The sequence below is a fragment of the Episyrphus balteatus genome, chromosome 2 (genome assembly GCF_945859705.1).
Source record: "Episyrphus balteatus chromosome 2, idEpiBalt1.1, whole genome shotgun sequence".
Classification (NCBI taxonomy): domain Eukaryota; kingdom Metazoa; phylum Arthropoda; class Insecta; order Diptera; family Syrphidae; genus Episyrphus; species Episyrphus balteatus.
The window spans coordinates 115,934,299-115,959,167 of record NC_079135.1 but is presented as its reverse complement, the minus strand read 5'-3'; the positions used below and the strand labels follow the sequence as shown (position 1 = coordinate 115,959,167).

Genomic DNA, 24,869 nt, shown 5'->3' with positions numbered 1-24,869 from the left:
AGTGTTATTCTTATTAGTATTTATCCCAAATTCAATCTGAACATCAATAACTACAATACTTAGTATATAATATTGATGTGCAAAATAAATACAACTTTACAAATTATAAAAACAAAATACATTTAATTACAATTATTTTTTATTTAGAATTATTCGTACGTAACTGCGATAGTCAGACGCCAACAATTGGGCGGATATTATTTGATCCAGACCTAATGAATTTAACTCTGCTGATTTTCTAAAAAAAAAATGTATAAACAATATTTTATATTCAACCCCACACAAATTTTGTAAAAACTCACTCAATTTCTATTCGTTTTGGACCCCTAACAGGCATCCATCCAGTAACTGGTTTTTCATTTGAAACCATAACTCCACGAATAGCAATATTTAATCCAACCAATCCAAGAGTATCTTCTCGGTATTCGGAAAGAACATTATCACTAATACTCAATGCATCAGATGCAGCTAAAACATTTTCAATATCAGCAAAATGACCAAGATAATTGGTATGAACAAAATTGGTAAAACTCTTTGGTTCAGTGGAAAATGCACTGGCAATGTCTTCAGGTGAATGTAGTAATTGTTTAGTTCCATCGATATCTAAGATCAAAGTTAAAAAGTAATACATTGCTTTGAAGTAATTGATTATTTTATGATTAACTTACATTTTGGATTAAAAACTCGGCCAAGAGCATGCATCAATGTTATCGTTTCATCACGACCAACTGATGAGAGCTTCTTTTGAGTTTTGCTTTTAGTCTTCGATTGAGAAGATGTTTTGAGAGTATCAGTTTTGAGATTTGGAGCACCTGGTGATTGTAATTTAATTTTTAATCAATTCTTTTTTATTTTATTTAGAACAATTTTTGGAGACTGCTAGTTTTTTACAAAATTCAATGGTGCAAAAATTGAATGGGCTGCTCTGATGTTCACAGATCAGTTGCGAAGATCTATAGTCTTTGGAGGCATACAAGAACCTAGAATTCTACGTTGGCGGTTTCTCTTGCAAGGCTAACTGCTTGACATAGGAAAAAATTTGTAAACATTGAGAGAAATGTAAAAAAAAGTTTATTTTCTTAAAGGATAGAATTAGTTTATTTTGGAGAAGAGGATGAATTAAAACTTCAAACTTTTGACAAATGACGCAAATCAGAAAAAGTGTTCATAAATTCAAAGTAAAATACATGCGCAAATAGTTTTTCTGACATTAGTCTGATCGCAAATGACCGCATGTAAACAAAGCAACCATGCAATTATGAAAGCACCCTAGCTTTGGAATATCCGGACCCTAAACAGATTGACAAATTGTGGAGGTAAAGGATAGCTTAAGTGCCGATATCATAGCAATTTAGTGCGATGGGATGTATGGATGTGTACTTTGTATACATAAGATGAAAATGGAAAGTGTCAAAAGGAAGAAAAGAGAACTCAGACAAGAGGTTTTTAAATATGTGAGAGAACGCTTTGCATCCTGTAGTACATAAGGACCAAATTGGAAAACACAGATTTATTCTCTCCCCCCAACAGATGAGAGAATTTTTCGAGCAAAGGAAGCATACTGCAACTTTCTTGAAAATAGTGTTAAAATTATCTTTAGAGGTTTTTACACTTAGATTGGTAAGCAGGTTATATTCTGGTCGAAAAATATACTTCCAGCAACATACTTTTGATAGCAGGACAAAGTACGAACTTATAGGGATTTCTATGCAACTAGAACAAAAAACAACAAAAATGTCGATCTTTTGTGCGGAGAAGACAAATGAAGAAGAAACACAAATGAATTCGCTAAAAAAGCTAGCTAAAACACTCAAACTAAATTTAGCTCGGCTACATTTAATGAATTCTCCAGCCAAGAAGTTATTCCAGTCCCAACCAGAACTAGATTTGGGACGGAAAGGAAGATTGAACCTTCTCTTTCAACTTTTCAAATTGTTTTGGAATAACTTGGCAGGTATGAATTTTCGGTTATTTTTAGATATTGTTAAGAAGAATATGTTCAATTTTATACTTGCCTTTGAGTGATCCGAAATGTAGATTAATCAGGGCATTTCGCATGTCACCCTGTGCAGCCATACCAATGGAATCAACCAAATCCACCGATGGTACTCTATATAGTTTTCTAAAACTTTCACCTCCCATCAGAGTACATATTCGTTTAAGAGCCTTCTTCATTAACGTAGTCGAAACTGGATTGAAACTAAAATAGAATTCACATTAACTTCAATATTATCATTTAGTAGGTACCTAGTTATTTTATACCTTATATGGTTAATATGGAATTGAGCCTTAACAGCATCCGAAAAGAGATTATAACTAATATTCAATTTCTTACTTTTGGAATCGGTCACAACGAATACCAAAGCAGATTTTCCATATTTCAAATAGTCTCTAAAAGGAAATATAATATATGAATTAGGGTGGGTCAAAAAAATCGAATATTTTGTTTTTGATTTTATGCTACGTAAAATCTATTGTTAGAGACCTCTTGAACATAATCACCAAATATGAACTCTTAATAAAAATGGGAAGATCCTCAGCTTCGCAATTTCCCATTTTAACATCAATCTACTATTTCTTTATCAATCGACTTTTTCTCAAATTTCTTTACATATTCTTGTAGGCCTTATACAATTTTTTCGTTTAACTTAACCGTTAGGCAAAATTTTCTAATTCACTGAAAAGCCATTATTATCAAATTAGTAAGATGGATTCTTGTTGTAGAGGCTTAAAAGTTCTACAAAAAAGTCCTCAGTATTAAAGCGATTGCTATAACCGTTTAGATGACATTCGTATCCAAATCCCAATAGATACTGGTCACAAAAAAATATTGAAGTTGGTGGCCCTTAGAGTTTGGATATAAATATCTTTTAAATGGTTAAAACAATCGATTTAAGCGTTTAAGCACATCTTACTAATTTGATAATGACTTTTCAGTGAATTAGAAAGTTTTTAAAAAGTAAAAAATGCTTTTCTAATTTTTTTTTTAAATATCTTTCAAATGGTTAGATTAATGAAAAAAGTACATTAGACCTTTTTTGTACAGCAGTCTGTTTCCTACAAGAATATTATTTATTGCACGTTTGATTATTAAAATTTTTTAATTTGTTACAAAAAAGAACAAAAAACGAATTTTTCATGATTTTCTCAAACTTTGGACCCCTATTATCTTTTATACGGTTGGCTAAAGGAAAAAGTGTATGAGGCTTTTTTTGTAGAGCGTTCAATTTTCTACAAGAATATGTAAAGAAATTTGCTAAAAAGTTGATTGATAAAAATGATTTTTTTAAATATAAGATTGATATAAAAATGCAATAATGCGGAGCGGAGAATCTTCTTATCAATATTAAGAGTTCATATTTGCTGAGTATGTTCTGGAGGTTTCTAGCAATACATTTTTTGGAGTATAAAATAAAACAAATAGATTTTTCTGCCCACCCTAATATGAATAGATAAGAAAAATATAAGTACGAAAAAACACTTACTCTAAAACATCATTAAATCCAGTTGAATCTTTAATAAAACAATTGGGAAAATCTTCTACAAGAATCAATCGTTTTTCACAACTATCCAAAACCGATTTATAACGTGACGATCGAAATAGAAAACTCTTGAACAATTCCACTTGGGATTGAGCATATGAGTCTACTTGATCACCAAGTGTTGTTATATTATCCGAGTCAATGGGATTTATCCATTCAACAACTTGGTATCTCATGATTTTAGCTAGAACTTTGATAGTTGCTGTTTTGCCAGAACCAGCTGGACCAGTAATTAGGCATATTTGAGCTGGGAATTTCTTCTTTTTCATAATATCACAATGCTGCATCCAATCTTGAACTTCTTGAATCTTTTTTGCATGAACAGCAAGATCATCGATTGTTTTGGGTTCAAAACATTCAATCCAGTTGGCAGACTGAACAAGAGATTCAATTTTATTTGATTCTTTATTTGAAATGGCACTGTCGTTTGCTGAAGGGGTTTTGAAATTAAAAGAAGTCGATTCATTGGATAAAGATGAGGAACTACGGGTTTTCTTTGGTGGATTTTCTGAATCTGTTGAAGATGAGAGATCTTCGGAAAATACTGATTTTACCCATTTTGGCTGGAATTATGGAAATGACAAGGTTTATTTTTGAGAAATAATCTTTTAATATATTTGTAATTTACCCTTTTGGTGGACATAACTTTTTTAATTAATTTTTATAGTTTTTTGAAAATTGAAATGGTAAACTATCAACTTTACTAGCTAGTAAACAATTTTTGACAGTTCATTTATTGTTGTATCTATCTGACTCTTTCTTTCCCACACATGTATTTGTGTACGAGTTATTTTTTGTTTTCCTTACTCTTTGTGACCTATTTACAATGAAGTGAAGGGCGTGTTCGTAGAAATATAAATTTATTTTCGAGTTAATAGCCTGTTTGCACTAAAAAAAATTAGTAAGTTTTGAAGAATGACAAAAATAATGCCGACTTTTCATGAGTCGATTTTTGCCGAGCTGAACAGAATGCGTCGCTAGTAAGAATGAGTAAACAGAATGCAACGCGTGACGGGCAGCCAAATTTCATATACAAAAAGCAAATAAAAAGATGTTTTTTTTAATATTCAGCATTTGTTATGATTTTATTTGTATTTTTCATTTTTCATTTCATTTCATTTCAGCGATTTTCAATGGAATTTTTAGCCGAGAAAAATGGATCCCATACAAGTTATCGATAACTTGTATGGGAATTTTATCTCAGCTAAAATTTAGCGCGAGCAGCGTACCAGTCTATAGAAAACAGCAATTAAGCTGTCAACAAAATGAGTTTATAATAGCCCTGTTCCATTGGAGGTGGTAGTCTACTAATAGTAGATGTTTTGGTTAATTTATTACTATCATCTACTCATGCTCTTCTTCCCGAGTAGACACGATTTTTATTGAATTCGTTCAAAGTGCGTTCCATTGAAAATCGCTAGTAAACTACTAGTAGTACTTTGCCACCTCCCAAACGAAAAGTGCTAATGAAAAAAACGCTCTAGCGTTTTTGTCGCTGTCTTTGCAAGAACGTTTTGCGTTCGTTAACAGGACCTACCAAATACACACTAAGCCTTAAGATTACTGTGAATCAGCCTCAATCAGCTGTCACTCAACTCAACTAAATTTTTGTTGGCCATGCTAGCACAAAAATACAAAAATTAAAACTACACAAAAACAAAAATTTTAATAAAAATGAATACAATAAGCGATAGTATAGCTTTAAAAATAATAAATGACAACAATATCCTTGCTGGTAAAATTGTCCCTTTATATTCATCCAATCAATAAAGAATCAAATCATATTTCTTCTTCTAGGAGTTGGCAATGAAATACGTTTGTACACAAAATGCGGCACTTCAACTCTTCCATTTAAACTTAAAGGAAAAGTCCATGGAATTGAGAGTGAAGAATCAACCAATAAATTACTAATTTATGGTGAAAATGAATTCATATTCATTGAACAAAATGATGTAAGTAATGCACCCTTTTTGCATCCTTTAAATCCTTGCATTAATCCAAAATCATGGTATTTTAGTTAAGCTTTCAGCTTCTCTACAGAGGATGTCTATCTGACTGGATTAGCAGTGGCAAACTTATGCAAGACGAAGGAACGTTCTTACTTGTAACAGCTCATAGTGTGGCTATTCTTTTGAAGTACTCCGATGAATCACAATCTTGTGAAATTATAGACAAAATTTCATGTACCGATAAATCAACTTTATATTGTTCGTACATTTATGGATCGAGTTGGGATAGTTCTTTAATTCTTGGAGGTAGATATTTATCCCCAAATATAACTTTGTTAAAAGTATGAAAGATTTATTTTGTAGGTAATGCTTTTGGTGAGCTCTTAATTTGGCAACCAACAGTCAGATGCGACAAAACGCCAAACAGGGCGAAACTTCTTCAACGACGACCATGTCATAACGGTGTAATATTTTCCATTGATATGGACATGGAAGCAAAGTTGTTGGTTACAACATCTGACGATCGTTCTGTTCGTTTCTGGGATGTATTACTTGGCGAAGGATGTGATTATAGCAAACATGCTATCATCAATCCAAAAAGTGGATATAGCCATGTTGCTAGGGTGTTTAAGGCCAAAATTATACGCGAATGTAAGTTATTTGATCAATTATATTTTATGCATTATGACATTTTTAATCTCTATACACTAGCATCGTAGTCTCATTTTTTTGTTAGTTCTAAAACAAGTTGTAAGATTTGATGTGAATTGACTTGTCCAACTTCTGACTTAGTGTCCATTCAATCAGAAAGGTCCTTGAAATCCTGTGTGAAAAGTTTCAAAATAGCGGACGCCCTACAAAACCAAAAAATACTTTTTTTCAGATTTTATCCCATTGACTGAAATATGTAGCAAAATTTTAAAAAAGTTTCAAGTTAAATATGTTTTCAAATTATTTTATGATGGTTTCCCGAAATGGAAATTTTATAAAAATGGTGCAGAAATCTTAAATTTCATATGTACGCTTGTTCCGTGGCGCATTTTACTTGTTTGTATGTACATTGTACGATAGGGCAAGTAAAGATTCGGAAAAAAACGAACTCGAGATAATCAGACATGAGATAATAATGCAAAAATGTGGGTTTCGCATAGTGATGGGTTCGTCATACATGAGGCAATACAAATGTCCCATACACCACTCTGAAATGTCCCATCACCCCAAAGCAAAAAAATGTATTACCTCACACCTCACCACAAAAACAAAAAAAAATATCTCTTTACTCTTTCGTCTCCAGAAAAAAACTTATTCGTATTTCTCTCTGTCTCTTCTCATGATGATGAGCAGATGAGGAATGAAATTGAGTGTATGAGGAAAAGGAAAATCATGAATGTACCGCACCACGAAATGTGTGTACATAATGTATATGTATGAAGAAATGCATGAAGAGTAAAGAGTACCAATGTTTTAAAATGAAAAATAAATAAATGTATGAGGTTTTGTGTTATGGGACATTTGAAGTAGGTACGTATTTTGAGGGGAGAAAATTAGAAGTAATGAGGAGGAGGACGTGACGTTTTACGACAATGTACTAAAATGAAACCAATAATAAAAATATGAAAAAGAGAAGAATGAAAAGAAAGAAAGGAAAAAAAAGAAATAAAAGAAAGAAAAAAAAAAGATAAGAAAGGAAAAAAGAAAAAGAAGAATAAGAAAGAGTTGTAAATTGAAGGAGGTTTGTTAGTGTTATTTTTTTTTTTTTTTTGTAATTGAAATTGTCCACTAAAATTGGTTTGTCCCATGGGACATTTGAGGTGGGACAAAGTACCACCTCATTTCGAAAAATGAGTACCTCATACAAACTCATTTTAAATTCGTGTCCTACCCATCACTATTCGCAATTCTGTCTGTTTGTCTCAATCTAAAGATGCAGCCTAAGCCGCTGTAAGGAATCATTTCAAACTTCGTAGTTAAGGGTTTTTGGCAATTCACTAGAGGGAAAGAAACGCTACTTGTCATATGACCAAAATGGAAAAGGTTGTTTTTTCTCAAAAACGGATCTAACTGTTTTAATTTTTTTTTTTTTGTTTTTTGAAAATTAAATTTTTTGAAAACAGATCAATGAATTTTATTGAAACTTTTTTTTTATGAATCATTTAATATTTCCTTTTTAAAGACGTACTAATTTTTTTTAACTTTTGAAAAAAAATTAAATAAAAAAACTATTAAAAAAACTGCTCTAACGATTTTAAATTTTTTGTTTTCAAAAAATGCTTTGTTAAAAGAAATTGAATTTTGTATTTTGAATTTTTTTTTAACTTAATAAAATTCTAATTTTAAAGTTCAAGTGACTTCAACTCCAAAGTGTTTCGCCCAGGTACGACAGTAGGCTCATCAGTTTGATCTGTCGTACCCTTACTAACACGGCTTATTTTGGTCGATGTTTACCGACACTTAATATACTTAAAATTAAAATAGTTTTCATTATTTTTTTCTTCGTTATTAATAAAAATCTTTTATAAATAAAAAAAAACATAAAATAAGCTTGAAATTTAAGTATGTTGTTTTTTTTTTTTTTGGTTTTTCAATTTTTTCATTTTTGAGATCTTTTAAATTATCAACAGCCTAGTCAAAGCGTTGCAACCATTTTTGTTCAAAAAAACTTATTTTTTTTTTAAGTTTTAGCAAAAAGAAAATAAATTGGTCTTCATAAGAAAAAAATGCTACTCAATAACGCATTTTTGTGATTAGTTGATGCTAGTTTAAAATTAGGAAAAAACCCTGAAAATGATTAAAATCCTTTTTTATTAAAAAAAAAAAAAAAAAAAAAACGGAAAACCATTAGACTAATAGGAGACAAGTATAAATATATTTTTATTTATTTTTAAAACGGTTGAAATTTGGAAAAAATAGAGTTACTTACGAAAACAACACCATTATATTAAACGTTGATGATAAGAAATTCGGTATGCTTATCTCCAAAGGCGTATTGATGGCTTCACGAGCTGCGGTTTAAAGTTTCATTGTCCCCTTTCCACACCAAATGATAATGTTTGATTTCGGCGACTAGATTACGAAATCTCATTGAGCCATTGACACCACATGTAAGCTAGATTTTACTTGCCATTTTCCCTTTTATCATAGCTAAAAGCCACAAAAGTACCGAAAACAAACAGCTATAAGTCCAAATCTGATTACACTACATTACAAATCTTCTTCCATTTTTCACAAATTGTCTTTTATCTGTGAAATTTGTTTATTTTATTTAGGTGGTGAAATCTACGTTTTAACAGGAGGTGAAGACTCATTTTTCTGCCTTTGGAATCGCAATGGTGAATTGCTATTTAAACGCCGCCAACAGTTTGGTGCTACAATATGGACTCTTGACTATCATAATCCAACTAAAACAATCATCACATCGGGATCAAGTGGCAATATCTTGACTTATGGTCTACAAGACTGTTTCAAAAACAATGAACCTTCGATATCTGCACTAGATAGCAAGTCGCTAGATTCGAATGAGTATATTGCAAAAATAAAGTATCTAGATGAAAAGAACTTTATTGCAATCACCAACAAAAATCGTTTGATGCATCGAAACAACGACTTGAACAATGGTGATTGGGTTCCTGTGAATTCATTTGTTCCATCTAAGTGCACAGTACTGGAAGTCTATAAGGGTATGTTTGTAATTGCTGGCTATCAAAAAGTTACTCTATACAAATTTATTGAAAATCCATTAACATTTGAAAAGCTTTTTGAAGGAAACGTTCTCCCAGGTGTCATAAGATCTTTTATATTCCTCTCTTCAAGTGAATTCCTGATATCTGATGAATCGGGTAATTGCAAGTTGATTACATCACATAATTTCGAAGATTCTTTGTTGATAGATTTGCCACAATGCAAAGAGCGATGGATTACATCGGCTTGTAGAATAGATTCAGAGTATTTGATTATCAGTAATCGACAGGGAAGTCTTATGCTATTTTCTATATTTGAAGGCAATGAAAGTTCAAAACCATGCGACACTATTAAACGTCTTCATGGACATCTAGGTTGCACAACTATTACTCTTATTCGAGATGACAATTCGTCATGTATATTGAAAACAACTGGACATGATTATGCCGTTAAAACAATTAAGTTGAATAAGAAAGAGAGAGTTATTTCAGTTGTATCCCGAGAAATAATTCCAATCGCTTGGGTAGAGAAAATAATTACCTCAACTGACGACGATAATGAATTACTTTTCGGATTCAATGATAACCATTTTGTGCTATGGTCACGTGAAATCGATACACATTTCGAGATACCCTGTGGAGGAGGTCATCGTTGCTGGGATTTGCATATTGATTTACCCAAGAATATTGTTCACATGGTTTTCATTAAGAATAAACAAGTTCTAATTCATCAAAAGACAGTTTTCAACAAATCGGCATTAGAATTGGCGATACCAAAAAATAAATGGCACGTTAAACCCTGCAATGTTTTAAGTTGCTTTCAAAGTAGCAAATTGTTCCTGGTATCTGCTGGAGATGATAATATTTTAAAAATATCTCATTTGAATACCAGAAGTAGAAATTTGACACAATTGCATGCAATTCATTCGCATATTTCTAGTATTCGTGGATTGTGTGTGATATGGAATGCAACTCCAGGGAGGCATATAATATTTTCCTGTGGTGGCCGGGCTCAGATATGTGTCACTGCATTCCAAGAAGACTCTGACATCTTTGAAGAGATAATTGACTATACAATCCAGAAAGAAACTAGATCACAAGACATCCGTTGTGATCCTGAGACACGTGTTATGTCTATTGACGTCCTCCAGGAAAATGAGTATTCGTTTAAAATATTTGTAGGTTGTTCGGATGGATACGTGCGCCAATTTAAAATGGAAAACTCAATCATATCTGAAGTTTCAGAAGTGTTTTATGGAAAATGTATTTTGCACGTTCGGATAGCAGGCGATTATCTTCTTTCCATAGCAACAGATGGTTTAGTATGTTTTTGGAATATGGACAATTTCGAGGTTGATTTTAAAATTTCCCATCACGAGAGTGGTGTAAATGGTTTTGATGTTCGAATTGTAAATGATTGTGAATATCATCTCATTACTGGTGGCGATGATCAAAATGTTGTTCATTCAAAAATTCATCATAATTCAGGTGAATTTAAAGTGCTAACGTTAAAGCGAATGAATTATTTACATACTGCCCAAGTGACTGCTGTTAAATTTACACCTTGCATAGAATATTTTTACTCAAGCAGTGTAGACCAAGTTGTGAGAAAAGTTAACTTGGAAACATTCAATTCGGATTGGGAAACACTGTCTTGTGTTGCTGATGTTAAAGGAATTGAATTAATTGGAGAAAGTGATAATTTATTGGCATTTATTTATGGGTGTGGATTACAAGTGATTTAAAAAAATTAATCAAATTGTGATCTTATTCTTAAGAAATAAAATACCAATTTTTTTGTTGAAATTGATACAATTTTTATCATTAATTACCTTATATTTTTTTTATTTCACAACGTAAGTAAATCGTCGCTTGTCTGTCTCAATAGGAGCTTAAGTAATACCTATCGCTCAGAAGTTTCACCAGCGTCTTTATAAGTACAAAAAATGTGATCACCGACGAGCTCAGTTTCTTCTTGTGTAGATAAATTAATGATAGATAATAATGAAAATAAATTTTTTTTTTACGGTTAAGAAAAAAAAATATGTAGTTTAAAATAGCAGGTGCAAAACTCTTAAATATTAAAAATCTAGGAATTTCAAATATAATCTAAACAATTAATTCAAAATAGCTCTCTCACCAGAAATTACTTTATGAGGAAATAACAAGGTTCCCATTAGAGTTAAATAAAAAAAAAAAACAATTTTTTGTTTACTAAAATCAAAATTTACAAGCGTTTTTATTTTTTATATTTATCTTGCTCTTCGTCAATAAATTTATTCTTCAGCTAATAACGAGCTAACAGTGAGATACATTATTATGATATGACAGCACTTAAATTTTTCACAACAAAAATTAAAAAAAAAAAAAACAAAAAATATTTTGTATACATAACAGTGAATTATTTTTTAATAAACATTTTATAACTTAAATCTAATGGTAAATTTAAATAAATACAATGTTTTGGAGAATAACATTTTTACTTATCCTCCGAATCAGATATAATGGTATTCGTTATTCGTGTAAAAATACCTAAATCTGAATGCAAAAACCTCAACATTAATAAACGACAACGACCATCTTGGAATCCTTCAACAACATCTGATTTCTTTTTCAATAGAATATCTCCAAATAATGTAGCTGTTAAATTCAAAATGAATTAAATTTTTGTTTGATATTATTTAATTTAACTTACCTATTTCATCGATATTGTAATATTTATTACCAATTCCCTCTCTTAAAAATAGACACAAATGTAAAAACATATTACGTCTTGGTGGACTTAAACGTGTTATGAGATCCATGGCTTCTTCCAAAGTTGTAGTTCTTAGAAGTTGCCCGGCACATGGCTTCAAAAGGGGTTCTTTTGGAGATTCTAGTAGGCAAAGTAATGCTTCTGCTGCCGTATAAGGATTTCCAGCTATAAAGGAATAATATAAGGATTTAAAACAAAATGACATTATTTTTTGCTTGTCTTAATCTAAATGAATTCAAAAGCAAAGGTCTTCATTTCTACATTAAAATTAAATAAAAGGAACTTACGAAATTCCTCATTTGACCAACTATCAAGCCAATCTCGAATGAGATTAATTTGTTCGCTATTTGCATATTTCCGACTCAGTGAAAAGAGACCTTCGGTTTTTGTTCCACTTTTATAGAGATAATCAATAAGCAGGAAGAATTCTCTTGGCATGCTAACTTTGAATTTATCTCCATCGATTTTTGCCTTTAAAAATTAAAATTTATTTATTTTCACATTGATTTTGTCAATCAGAAATATGCCTTACCAATTCATTTAATTCTTCAAGTACATACTCGCATATGGGACGACTTGTTTGACATAATGTCTCCACTGACAAACCAAAGCAACTGGGTCTGTATAAGCCCACAATTGATATGAAAACATCATGACCATCTTTAACATGAAGCACCAATATATCAAATATTTCCTTTTTCTTAGAAGATTTAAGTTTTTGAGAAAACGCAGCTATATTATCGGAATTGGCTAGAAACTTTATTCGAATACTTATGCTTGAACCTTTAAACAGGAAAGCAAATTAAAAACGAAGACAAAAATATAAGATATCAATTCATACCAGTAATTAAACTTCCCGATTTCGGCTCAACATCTAACCATCTTTCGCATATTTTCTTGTCATTCTCATGTGTTTGTTTGAAAGAGAATTCAACGGGTAGATGGCAATTATTTGCAACTGTAAAATCTCTGAAAATCAATTCATTGAAAGAAACTTCATCGAAATCAATTTCTGTCTTTTCAACAGTGATTTGGGGTTGATTATCGTTTTCATATTTATCGACGCGTTTGAGTGTTTCCTCATGGACACGTTTAAAGAGTTTAAGATCTTTAGTTTTAATCTTAAAAAAAAAAAATAGAATTTTAGAATATTTATTCAATCGAGGAAAATAATTCATCAACAATGAACTTACTGCTGTTAAAAACTCTGCGTATACTGGTTTATGGTCACTCTGTCTAATTTCCATGACACTGTTATATGATAATTGTTCTATACCCTCACCTTTCCAGAGCACACGATCACAATAAGCGGGTGCTCGAAGTTTTTCACTAAAAAAAAAAAAAACAATCAGAATAAGTACAAGTATTAAACAATAATAATTTTTTTAAACAATTTACCTTGAATCAAAATTATCCGTACCAACATCATATTTATACGTTGGATTAAATTTGATATCACCTTCCATATAGCCATGGAAAACATTAAGCTTACGCATTTCCATCAATAGTTGATCAAATTGTAAAAGTGCTTTATAGTTCTTCGAATAGTCATGTCGTAAGCCAGGAATTTCACTGATTCGATAGTTCAAATCACCAATCCAGAATATGTGACTAAAGGAAAATAATTATAATTAAATGTTTTGATAACGAAATTTTTTCTTTTGGGAAATCGTTTTTAAACAGAGATTTTCATACATAAAACGTAGTGGGTCGAATGGTACTTGTTTCATAGCTAAGGAGCTCATAATTACGAGATTATTTACACACAAAAATACTAAAGGAATAGGTTTAAGTTTAAGTAAATAGGAAATAAGTTTTATTTGATACACATCTGCGCTTGATCTGGTTCAATAAGTCCCTGAAAATTCATATAAATTAGCTTTTAATTTCAAATCCAAGAATGAGTTTGTCATAGACGATATTTTAAATACGTAATCAGGGTTAAAGAGATAAGATTCCGATGATACAAAGTTCAATGAGGAAAACCGGAAAAAGTTTAAGCAAACTAAAAAGATCATCAACGCCAGTATTCGAAGAACCATGATCAAGAATGAAAGCAAAAAATATTGCAATCACGCAAAATGAGTAAAAAATGTTGGCCATTTGTAAAAAATATTCGAAAGACTACATCACTCGTCCTTAATAACATTCTTTTGTTAGCAGAAAGCTTTCCTTCTATGTTTTATAGTACTTATTTCGAATTCATACAGTACCAAGAGTATTCATGGATCTTGACATACAAAAATCTGCAAGCCCAGATATGGTCCCCCCCTATCTTACGATCGTTCTGAAAAGGTAATCGTCCACACTGTTGACAACCATTACGTAAGCTTTTTCATCTATCCTATTCTACTGTTCTCTTCTCGAGTGAAGGGAAAACAGCATTTTTCTAGCCTGTCACTAATAGTTGGTGAATCTTCCTCACCCTCAAACTTACGTCCTTACGTTCTTTCTTTCCATAGTCATGGAAACGTTGAATAATTTTCAACTTAAGTAACTAGGAACAAAAGCTTCTTGATAAACGACATAAAGTCTGTCGTAGCAACAGGTCCACTAGTGGTGGTGGACTGGTGAATTTGTCATTGTCAATCCTGTTGAATATCCTACTTTACTACTAGCATGGTATCAATTGTAATTTATTTCTATTGAACTTAAACCAAAACTAAATTGTTTTTAATAATACTCACTCATGTTGTGAAATACTCCTGCGACCAGAACTATCATTGAAAATGCATTTCTTATTAATAGCTTCATAGCCTTGATTTCTTGCAGTTACTTCATGCATATGAGCAGCCAAGTGTGAGTTGACAAAGCACAAATTTGCGTCATTAAATGTCACACTTACAGCCACGCCTCCCTTATTGCCCAAGGAAATAATTCCGGTACCGACTGTTTGGGTGCTGCAACGTACAACACTTGGGCGAAGTTCTTTTCGGACGAAAATTGTAAGCATCATGCCGACCAGACGTACACACGTCAATTGTTCGTAACTAGCTTTTTTATGAAGAGCTTCCATGAATTTACGGCTGTAAAAATATCATAAAGTTCATAACAAGTTCTTTATAGAACAAAAAAAAAAAATAGAACTTACTTCCAAACAGGATGAGGATTACTTTCACTAAATGTAATCGCTCTAGCAGACAAATCCAATTCCTGCAAAGCAATAACATAAATATCTGGTGGCTCTTCGGATGTTGATAGCCATAGGTCTAAATCACTCGTTTGACATGACTGACCGTTAACATTCCAGGTTGCACAATAAATTCTAGAAATCAAGGAGATATATTTTTATTGAAAAAGTGGATTAAACAAAAAACTTACCGATAATTTTTATAAATAATAAAGTCTTTCTCCCGTTTCTTAAGTTCATCTTGAAATTTTGTCTCGCCCCGTTTTAGTGGTTTTGTTCCATCGGCAATGCCTCTATCAATGGCAGTCATATCTGCCTCTTGTTTCTGATATGCGCTCAACCATTTAAAACTGATTTCTATTGGACTAATCACGATTCCATTATCAACACCTGGCGTTGCACTACGCAATTGTTGTTGTTGTTGCTGGACAACTTTTCTATGTTGCATATCCACAAAAGATTGCTTTGCTCGCAGAACAGCTTTTTGGAAATTGCCAAAGTCATTGACTCCATTGCTGCTGGTTAGTGGATAGTAATAATATACTGATGGTTTTTCTTCAAATGATTTGATGGTAAATTGTAAAGGAAATTGAGCGTCCTTTCTACCTAATAGAAATTATTCTTTAATACAAATGCTTAATTTGGTTGAAAAAAATATAAATACACCTGGTTCCAATTCAAAAGTTTCGGTTAATGGGAATATCTTATCAATTGCCAAATCGGATATAGTTTCTGGTGGAAGCCGAGTAACGTTGAAAGAGAAAATAGCATGGGTGCCGGTTGATTGGACAAGTGCTAATAAACGATTTGTGTGTTCGCCTCCGACAATTTGATATGCTTCGAATCGCTGAAAAAATCAAAGTTGTATTTAGTACGTTAATAATTAGTGAAAATATATCGCGAGCTCTAACGGTTTGTGAAAAACCATTTAAATATGTATACAAAAATGCAAAAATAGAAACGTATTTTTGACAATTTTTGAAGCTGTTTTATTGTTTTAAGCCGTGTTTTATTGGTACGCAATATTTTACTAAGTAAAAATTTTATCCTGTAAACAACAACAAAGGATTACTTTTATTCATTATTAATAATCCTTAATTGTTGAAGGGTCAAAAATGTATAAATTTGGAAATAAATTTTATCCGTAAGCCAACAATTAAAAACCTTTTGTTTATCCTTAGCAATCATTTGTTGTTGTTTACCGTGCAAAATTTTACTGAACTAAGTACTGAATTACAAAAAAAAAAACACGGCTTTAAATATGGCGTCAGTGTAATGTAATGCTATGTAATGTAACTGTTTTGTTTTCAACTTAAAATTCAACGAAAATTTAAACCTACGAAAATGACCTGATGGGACGTCTATGATTGTTGAGGCATTCTTTCATAGAAAATAATGATAGAATTAGCTGCATATTGTAGTTTCCTTTAAATTAGTTAAATTCATTTATTAGCTGCCTTCTTAATGCTTTGGCGACAGTTATGTATCTGACCAATCGATTTTATCAGAATTTTCTTCACCATTAAAAATACTGATGACCTCACTTTCGGTTAGAATTGTTTTACCAAAATAAACAGGACACGAAATGTTCCCAAATCTGGTACAGATCCCTTTTAACATTTTGGGGTTTTCCAATAATTGTTAACTTGGCAATTTTTCAAATAACTTTTAAAATCGATAATTAAAAGAAAAATTGTCAAGAGAACAATCAAAATTTAAGTGATTTTATTTAAATTTATAACCAAGTGTTAGAACTTGGTACACTTTACATCTCAGTACTTTTTGTGCCAGCATAATTTTGACATAGGAGGACTTGGATTTTTTTTAACAGTTATGTTTTTGTTGTGATACTATTACACACGATTTGAACCGTCTTTTTAAATTTCAATTTTTCAATGAAAAATTTATTTGATTAAGGGCCAATTTTTCAATAGTCAGATAAACCTCAGATAGAGCTTATTCCTAGGAATAAAAGTTTTTTTTATATTGACATTTATTCCTATGATAGTCTAACTGACGATTGAAAAATCAGGGCTAAGTCTTTTTTTGAAATTGTTTCTAAAAAAATTATATATCGTGTCGGTTTAAAGGAAAAAAACAGATAAATCCACTTTTAAACTCCTAACAAATATATTAAAATTTTGTGTTTTTTACCAATTTTGGAAATCGTTTTTATGTTAAGTGAACAGGTGCCAATTAACCGATGACATACTTCTAGTGTAGATACTATGCTAGTTATAACATTGACTGATTTTTAACTTCAAAGAATTTTGAAATAAAATAACACTGGTCAACTACATTTTTGACACAAGAACAAAAATATATTTTTCTGAACGTTTTAGGGGTGCTGACCTCAAATTTGAAGCCAGAAATAAAGATTTCGAATTCTTAATGTGGAACCCTCGAAAACAAGTCAATATGTGGAATATTAGCCGTTATTAATTATTATTAGTCCAAATATTGTATTGTATTTATATCTCAAACGTATGATATGCATACATTTTAAGGAGAAAATGAAAAACTTTTGTTTATAAGAACATCATTAAAAAGTTTTAAAACTCCTTAAACACAAAATTCTAATAACATACACAAAATCGAGGGAGCTTCCACGATAAAAGCCGTGGTTTTGTGGTAACCCGGTAATTAGTTGAGTAAACTCTTTATACTGTATAAACATAAATAGTCAATTCGGCAGACGGCAGATATCCATGTCTAAATGATTTTGTTTTATATTATGTAAAATGTTATATGGATCATTTAAAATCAAATTTATTCCCTTTGTCAATATTTTTTAAATATTTGTGTATCATTTATCATGAAACTCTAGTCCTGAATTAAATTCATTGTTCAAGTCTAGGTATTATTATGTAAGTCTTTTTCAACGAGGAAATAGATGAGAAAAAAATAGAACAGAAAACAACAACAAATATATTTTACACTATTTACATATCTGTTTTTATCTGTACTGACTTAAAAGAAAGAACAGAAAATCCTGGTTCTTAACTGTTGCAAGCAGTAAACTAGATCAGTTCAGAACAGAAATACCTCAATAAATAGCAAAACTCTGTATTTTTCTGTTAGGAAAAATACAGACCAACTTCGTTGAACACACATATAGCTAAAAACAGGCTTATTAATGGGTTAATTACAATGAAATTACAATAATAATATAATGTTATGCCGAATATAAAAATAATTGAAACAAGGATTGCATGACGCTAAAATTTAATGATATGAACCTCAATTGTTTTTTTTTTTTTTTTAACATGTCATTACAACGCGTAGACTTTGTGGCCCAAGTACAATAATTCTTGTTATCATATTTGCAGGTTCATTAACCGAGTCTTTTCAGAGTTTACGTAGTCCCTAATTAAATTGATCAAAGAAAATAAACAAATGACTACAACTCAACCTTCCATCTAGATTTCCACTTGAAGTAAACAAAGATTCACAATCTCTCAAACTATTATGAAAACCAAAACCGAAGTCCAAAGACAACAATGCTTTGTTGTATTATAAACCACAACATACATTAAAAAACAATTATTGTGACGAATCAATAAAATAAATATTATGACTATTTTACTTACCGTTGAAACTATTTCTCTTTGATTAAACTTTTGTTGAATAATCTGAAGATCATTTTCATATTTATCCATGTTTACTGATGCAGAAATTGTTGGAATATTCGTCATCATAGTTTTGCCAATATTATTTACTAGATCCATTCAACAAAAATGATGACACCGTCTCTAAACTGTTTGTTGGTTTATTTCCAAGGTCAATATAGTTTTTTTACTCACAATCTATAAATTTTTTTTATTTCGTTTTTCATGAACGTCAACGATCGATTCCAGAATGCGGAATATTTGTAGATAGATACAGGAAATCCAACAACGATATTTTTATAAATATTTTCTTTTGTTTTCAATTTTTTTTTCTCTGATTACGGTTTTAAGTCTGGAGCCGCCCATAAGACGTTTTCTATATACTACACTTTTTTATCAGTTTATTTACAGTAGATATAAAAGTGTCTTCTTTCTGAGAGTTCTTTGTGGTAATCGACAGCTGTTCGGAGAACCAGAAGTTAGGTCACTCATGTCGGAATTATCATTTATTTTTATTTAAAATTTTTAGCTAGATTTTAGTAGAGAAAAAAATTTAAAATTATGAATATGCCGCCGTCCCCGCGTCTACTTCTGAAAAAAAGTGACAGCAGCGGACAGAATGAAGAAATGTCAATTCAACAGGGTGATATAGAAATTGTTAATCCTCAAACAAAATGATGCGGTTTTGAGTATTACCGGTAAGGTACCGCGCGAAATCAACGGGGAAGGATTTTCCAAACTTACGAAACCAAAAGCAAAAAACGTTGAAGACACCGTTGTTTAGGTGCATACACTGATGAATGCATACTCCAAGCGGTTTTGGTAGATATTTTTTAATAGCCCAAACACTGGAATGGTGAATGGTAGCGGTATGGGGAACGGTAAAAAATTGTATATCAATACCGTGGTATGCCGCCACCAGTGTGTGAATCTGCATTTACAGTTTCAGGAGTACGTAGTGTTTTATAAAGTATATACCCCTTTGTATTGTAGCTCCTCTAAGCAAGGAACACATTGAACATTGAAGTTCCGGTTTGGAATTTTTTTTCATAAAATTACCCGTACCGCAATTGCATACCTTTCCGTTGTGTTAAGGCTTGGCCACACCGGAGGGTACGCGGTAGCGGTACGGGTAGCGGCAACGATATTTGTATTAAAAAAATTCCACACCCGAACGTTGATGTGTCAGTTTGGAATTTTTTCCATACAAATACCCGTACCGTTACCTGTACCTCTACCGCGTACCCTCCGGTGTGGCCAAGCCTTTAAGGCTTGGCCACACTGGAGGGTATGCGGTAGAGGTACGGGTAGCGGTGAGGGTACTTGTATGAAAAAAATTCCAAACTGACACATCAACGTTCAGGTGTGGAATTTTTTTAGTACAAATATCGTTACCGCTATACCGGTAGCGGTACGGGTAGAGGTAACGGTACTTGTATGAAAAAAATTCCAACGTTCAGATGTGGAATTTTTTTCATACAAATATCGTTACCGCTACCCGTACCTCTACCGCATACCCTCCGGTGTGGCCAAGCCTTTAATTTCTTTATATCGTTACCGTACCGTAGCTTCACCAGCAAGAGCAATGAAGTTGCCCGCACTGTACCCGCGAACCACTTTTAAAAATTTCTTAGAACAATCTTATTTGCTGAAGCCTATAGTACGGTGATCACAATAAATTTTAACGAAAAAAGTTTTTTTCTTCATTTTTCCTCACATTTTTTTCCGAGCTGGAACTGCACCGCATTCGGTGGAAATTTGATTTTGTATGAGAGCTAACAGTGCTAACACTTAGATCAATTCCTGTACTAGGCTTGATCGGAAAATTTTCAATTCAATATGATTTGATAAAATTTCACCTCAGATATAAAGAAACAGATACAATTCTTTAGTTTGTATTGAAAAAGAAACTTTTTTCAGTATTGTTTTGCTAATTTAAATGAATCCAAACATTTTTTTTTCTTACATTCGGCGGCAGATATGTAGATGTCTGCGGACCAAATTCTCGAAACAACTTTTGGTTTACAGTGAACAGGACTATGCATTAAAGCAGATCGAGCTAAATTTAAACTTTCATTCAAAATTATCTCGAAAATTTAGCCAAGCTAATGATTATTTATGAAATTTATCGCAAATTCAGCCAGAAAATTACACTACAGGTACATTTTTTATCTGTCGCAACTAATGGGAACTTTTCACGAGTCTATTTTTGCCGTGCGCAAACGAATATTTTTGTTCGCCAGGAATTTTAAAAAGTTATCACGAGTTTCACCCGAAGGGAATTTACATTTTCCGCTAAACTAGTTTCTTGTTCGGTAGCAAAATTTTAGTGAGAGAAGAACTCTGTCAAATACCTCGCAAATTACCTACCTGAAAAAATAAGTTGAAAATACATAGAGATGTCCGAACGTGAACAACTTTTCGCCCGGAACTCACAATAGGGGAAAAGTGAAATTCAATTTTTCCGGGTGGAATCTTGTTCACGTGAAACTCACAATAGGGCTGAATATGGTAACGTTCCACAAATTAACAAGCTAAAGGTGACGGTGAGAACTTATCTTTGTTTAACTCAAAATCGGGTGCAAAATTAATGGAAAATATTAAGTATTCCTTTCACAAACTCATTCTATTTTCCACCTTTTCCCGTTGTAACGGAATCCCAGTACCAGGTTTCATTGCTTTTATTCCTTACTTCCTAATTGCAGGTCTTCAACCCTCTGCCCCGTTACAAAAGGGCCAAACCCGACAAACAATTTTGGTTCTATAAAGCTTTACAGATGCAATTGTTGCTTCTGTAAAGCATTATAGAAGCAAAATTGTTAGTAGGGAAGAATTAATCTTAATTATTATCACTCGATATTTTAAGAAAATGTTAGCAATTTAGCATCTTTAAGCTTTTGCTTAGAAAAATTAGCGTAGTGTCAAGAATTGACACGGAACGCAAACCTAATGAACTTAAATTCTGAGACTGGAAGTCTTAACAAAAAGGTCTTACAAAATTAAAGGATGAGCTAAAAGTTTAACAAACGAAACCCAGATTACAAAAAATAGAATAATTCTAACAACAACTGTTACGAGCTGATTTTGAAAAAATGTTGTAAATTATGAGTTTTTTTTTTAAAGAAAGCTTAAATATTTTATTCTAATGAAGTTTTGCAATAAGAGATAAAAGCCAGTACATGCATTGAAATCGTGCTATTTGAAAGTAAAAAAAAATAGAGCCCAGAGAGAGAAATATTTAATATAGTCAACTAATTGCAATACAAAAGGTTGGGCGCCCCTGATGTAAGCACACTATTGGATATTAACCTCTAACCTTAATTACAATCTACAATGTATCAGTAAACAGAAGAGCAAAATGATGCAGATTTTATTAGAACAAGAGGTATGAATTTATAGTAACAAAGATCAAAAATGATAGTTTATGTCCAAGCAAGTCGGGTCATAACATTTCTATACTCAGTTCTTCAATATAACTGAATATACAATAAATGGTGAAATACTTAAATACCAAATACAAGCAACAAGTGCAGTTGCATTATAAAAGCATAATATTTACAATTCCTAGAATTTAATTAATTGTTTTGTAAAAAAAAGAATAATAAAATAATTCATATTCCATAACCATGTGGGATAGTAATTATTAATATTCTTTATAGTCTATAGAAAAAAACAACAACAATATGTAACAAAATAAAAATGGTGTTGTTGATTATTCCCTGGACGCCTTGGCTTCATCTTCCTTGCGCTTGGCGCGATCAGCCTTTTGTTTTTCATACATTTGTATAAATTCTTTTTTAGTTGGTATTGGCTTAATATAACCGGCAAATACAAGCCGTTTAATAGAAACTGTTGTCATGCCTAGAAAAATGAAATTTTTATAAATAATAATTGAAATCTATTTAATGTAGGATTGCAACTCTAATTTACCTAAACTAACTGCATAACGAATTGGTGTTATCACCTTATAGCATAAATATGCAATTGCGTAATGTCCCATATTTGAGTTTTTGACCTTGTCGATGATAGTCTCACTTAAATGAATGTACTGCAATGCCGATGGGATGTCAACTCCACTAGAATACAAAAAAAAACCCAACCCATATTAGTCTGATGCTAATAAAACAAAGTTCATAACCCCAAACCTCTTTGAAAGATAATAAAAGCCAGCAATCCAACTGATTGAAGTAACAACATGCACCGGAATAAGCACATACCAATACTTCTTGTACATCAATTTAAACTTCTGAAATTGAGTCAATTTCGAAGCTTCACCGAAAATTAAATCATCGGCATTTCTTGGATCTATCAAGGGGACTTCTGGTTCTGTAGTCTTGGCGGATTTGCTGTCCGCATCCGAAGAAGTTGAAGCTTTTGTGCTGAATTTATTAGATGCATGATATTTTGTCAGCTCAAATGGTTTTACAGCAGTGACAGGTAAAAATTTCAATTCGCCATTTAGTGGAAAGGTTAAGGCTGATTGGAGATGTTGCCCGGGTGCAGATAAATTTGTGTAATTCTTGTTGAAAAGTGATACGCCGGTCGAAGTCGGTAGGAGGAAAGATTTTTGATTGTGTGTGATGGATTTTTGTGTTTGCCGCACAGTTGTTCGAAGCAGGCAGCTCGATGTGAAGGATAATAATTTTAAAGCAGACATTTAATGTCTTGCTTGTTAATATATATGTATATATGGATTATTTAACTTTATTTTTATTTTTTTAATTGGAAAAGAAAAAAAATTATTACATTTTTCACATCCAACAAAAATGAGAGAAAGTTTCGTGACTTGTCAAATGTTGAAGGAAAGTTGACAGCTGACGTCTTATGAAGAAAACATGTGCAAGAGTGTGTTCAAAAAGTTTAGTACACTTATGTCGTTTTCCAAAATTATGGGAGTGAATCACTCCTTTTTCGTGCAATTTTGGAATTTGTTCACGAAGAATTTGACAAGTGGAGTGATTTGACGTTTGCTTTGCATGTGTTTGTAATACGAAATAATGAATAAAATAATAACACAATCTTTTAAATTCACTTTTAGTGATTTTTTACAATACTTTATTGAATTTTTTTTGTAAATAAATATAATTTCCTTCACAAAAAAAAGTTAAAACAACCACCCAACAATTTGACAAGCAGTCCATGAAGTCAAATGTAGAAGTATTGGTAATCACTCCGTCACTCCTTCAAAATTTTGGGAGTGAAGAATTCACTCCAAAACTTCACTCCTTTTTCAATTTTGGAATTTGAAATCACTCCTTTTGGAGTGATTATATAGCTAGGAGTGTCACTCCTTGAATTTTGGAAAACGACATTATATAAGAAATTATGATTTTGGAATATGAGAAAAATTATTAAGGCCGTGTGTGAATTGGGATAAAATTTATCGGAGGATACATTTTTGATATCAGCTGGCGTTCCTTTGGGCTTTGGGGGCATTTATCTAATGCTTAGTACTCAGGCCGTCTGAGAATTGGGTTAAATATTTAAGCCTGGTACGCTGCTCGCGCTAAATTTTAGCTCCCATACAAATTATCGAAAAATTTTATCTAAGCTAAAATGGATCCCATACAAATTATCGATAACTTGTATGGGAATTTTATCTCAGCTAAAATTTAGCGCGAGCAGCGTACCAGGCTTTAGCCGAAGATAAATTTTCCACACTATAGCCTGTTACGCTGTTCGCGCTAAATTTTAGCCGAGATAATTTTCCCATACAAGTTATCGATAACTTGTATGGGATCCATTTTATCTCGGCTAAAAATTTTCGATAATTTGTATGGGAGCTAAAATTTAGCGCGAGCTGCGTACCAGGCTTATTGAGGTGAAAAGATACACTTGCATTGCCTTTAGCTGTGAGAATTGGGATACATTTTTGACGTGGCTTATTAATTTGTTTAAGCCTTGTACGCATATCTATGCAAGATGGCGTCATAAGTTTATGAAGTTTGGCTTGTCAAAGTCAAAACAATTTCCAAGAATTCAAACAACAATTTTAAAGAACAACTGTCAAAAACTAAGAAACCCATCTTTTTTTCTTTCATCTGACAGTTCACGGTACAGACTTTTTCCGCATGATATTACCTTGTTTTCTTATACCATGCTATACAAGCTCTATAAAAAGTTATACCTGTGAGATTTCAATTTAAAGAAGCTGCTGTTCCCAACTAACACAACAGCTTCTGTAAACTTCTAAAAATTTTAGCTCTGC

General features: G+C 32.0%; 5 protein-coding genes across 7 annotated transcripts in view; 2 read left to right on the top strand and 3 right to left on the bottom strand.

The window, feature by feature from the left end:
• The window catches only part of LOC129909803 (ubiquitin carboxyl-terminal hydrolase 30 homolog), a 228,063-nt gene that overhangs the window by 4,788 nt on the left and 198,406 nt on the right, over positions 1-24,869 (top strand). The gene's annotated exons all lie outside the window — the stretch shown is intronic.
• Positions 96-4,286, bottom strand: LOC129909804 (cell cycle checkpoint protein RAD17). Its single transcript, XM_055986900.1, has 7 exons — positions 4,171-4,286; positions 3,486-4,105; positions 2,263-2,391; positions 2,016-2,200; positions 669-812; positions 303-603; positions 96-238 (listed from the first exon to the last, which is right to left on the bottom strand). The coding sequence occupies exons 1-7, from the start codon at positions 4,183-4,185 to the stop codon at positions 133-135; spliced, it is 1,500 nt and encodes a 499-aa protein (XP_055842875.1). The 5' UTR covers positions 4,186-4,286; the 3' UTR covers positions 96-132.
• LOC129909801 (WD repeat-containing protein 6) lies at positions 5,107-11,221 on the top strand. Its single transcript, XM_055986893.1, has 5 exons — positions 5,107-5,277; positions 5,340-5,494; positions 5,560-5,797; positions 5,855-6,142; positions 8,758-11,221. Exons 1-5 carry the CDS (start codon positions 5,217-5,219, stop codon positions 10,911-10,913), a joined length of 2,898 nt encoding a protein of 965 aa, XP_055842868.1. The 5' UTR covers positions 5,107-5,216; the 3' UTR covers positions 10,914-11,221.
• On the bottom strand, positions 11,571-19,264 carry LOC129909802 (inositol polyphosphate 5-phosphatase OCRL). Of its 3 annotated transcripts, none has more exons than XM_055986894.1 (13): positions 18,857-19,264; positions 18,644-18,810; positions 15,720-15,900; positions 15,245-15,659; positions 15,015-15,188; positions 14,611-14,949; positions 13,322-13,534; positions 13,117-13,252; positions 12,765-13,044; positions 12,456-12,706; positions 12,211-12,394; positions 11,864-12,088; positions 11,571-11,808 (listed from the first exon to the last, which is right to left on the bottom strand). In XM_055986894.1, exons 2-13 carry the CDS (start codon positions 18,779-18,781, stop codon positions 11,648-11,650), a joined length of 2,697 nt encoding a protein of 898 aa, XP_055842869.1. In that variant the 5' UTR covers positions 18,782-18,810; positions 18,857-19,264; the 3' UTR covers positions 11,571-11,647. The 3 variants fall into 3 exon arrangements, with proteins under 3 accessions (XP_055842869.1, XP_055842870.1, XP_055842871.1); XM_055986895.1 differs by having other exon boundaries at positions 18,644-18,805; XM_055986896.1 differs by having other exon boundaries at positions 15,245-15,655; positions 18,644-19,264.
• On the bottom strand, positions 22,272-23,462 carry LOC129909806 (protein FAM210A-like). Its single transcript, XM_055986902.1, has 3 exons — positions 22,807-23,462; positions 22,592-22,737; positions 22,272-22,522 (listed from the first exon to the last, which is right to left on the bottom strand). Exons 1-3 carry the CDS (start codon positions 23,316-23,318, stop codon positions 22,374-22,376), a joined length of 807 nt encoding a protein of 268 aa, XP_055842877.1. The 5' UTR covers positions 23,319-23,462; the 3' UTR covers positions 22,272-22,373.

Excerpts from the sequence above, each read along its gene's own strand:
- LOC129909801 (XM_055986893.1), top strand. The coding sequence starts at position 5,217 with ATGAATACAATAAGCGATAGTATAGCTTTAAAAATAATAAATGACAAC. Across the intron at positions 5,278-5,339 it reads TGACAACAATATCCTTGCTG|GAGTTGGCAATGAAATACGT; the intron begins GTAAAATTGTCC and ends TTCTTCTTCTAG. Across the intron at positions 6,143-8,757 it reads GGCCAAAATTATACGCGAAT|GTGGTGAAATCTACGTTTTA; the intron begins GTAAGTTATTTG and ends TATTTTATTTAG.
- LOC129909802 (XM_055986894.1), bottom strand. The coding sequence starts at position 18,781 with ATGGATCTAGTAAATAATATTGGCAAAACTATGATGACGAATATTCCA. Across the intron at positions 15,189-15,244 it reads ATTATTTATAAAAATTATCG|AATTTATTGTGCAACCTGGA; the intron begins GTAAGTTTTTTG and ends CTTGATTTCTAG. Across the intron at positions 13,253-13,321 it reads ACGGATAATTTTGATTCAAG|TGAAAAACTTCGAGCACCCG; the intron begins GTAAATTGTTTA and ends TTTTTTTTTTAG.
- LOC129909804 (XM_055986900.1), bottom strand. Across the intron at positions 2,392-3,485 it reads GGATTTAATGATGTTTTAGA|AGACTATTTGAAATATGGAA; the intron begins GTAAGTGTTTTT and ends ATTTCCTTTTAG. Across the intron at positions 239-302 it reads CCAAAACGAATAGAAATTGA|AAAATCAGCAGAGTTAAATT; the intron begins GTGAGTTTTTAC and ends TTTTTTTTTTAG.
- LOC129909806 (XM_055986902.1), bottom strand. The coding sequence starts at position 23,318 with ATGTCTGCTTTAAAATTATTATCCTTCACATCGAGCTGCCTGCTTCGA. Across the intron at positions 22,738-22,806 it reads TTTTATTATCTTTCAAAGAG|TGGAGTTGACATCCCATCGG; the intron begins GTTTGGGGTTAT and ends TTTGTATTCTAG. Across the intron at positions 22,523-22,591 it reads TCGTTATGCAGTTAGTTTAG|GCATGACAACAGTTTCTATT; the intron begins GTAAATTAGAGT and ends TCATTTTTCTAG.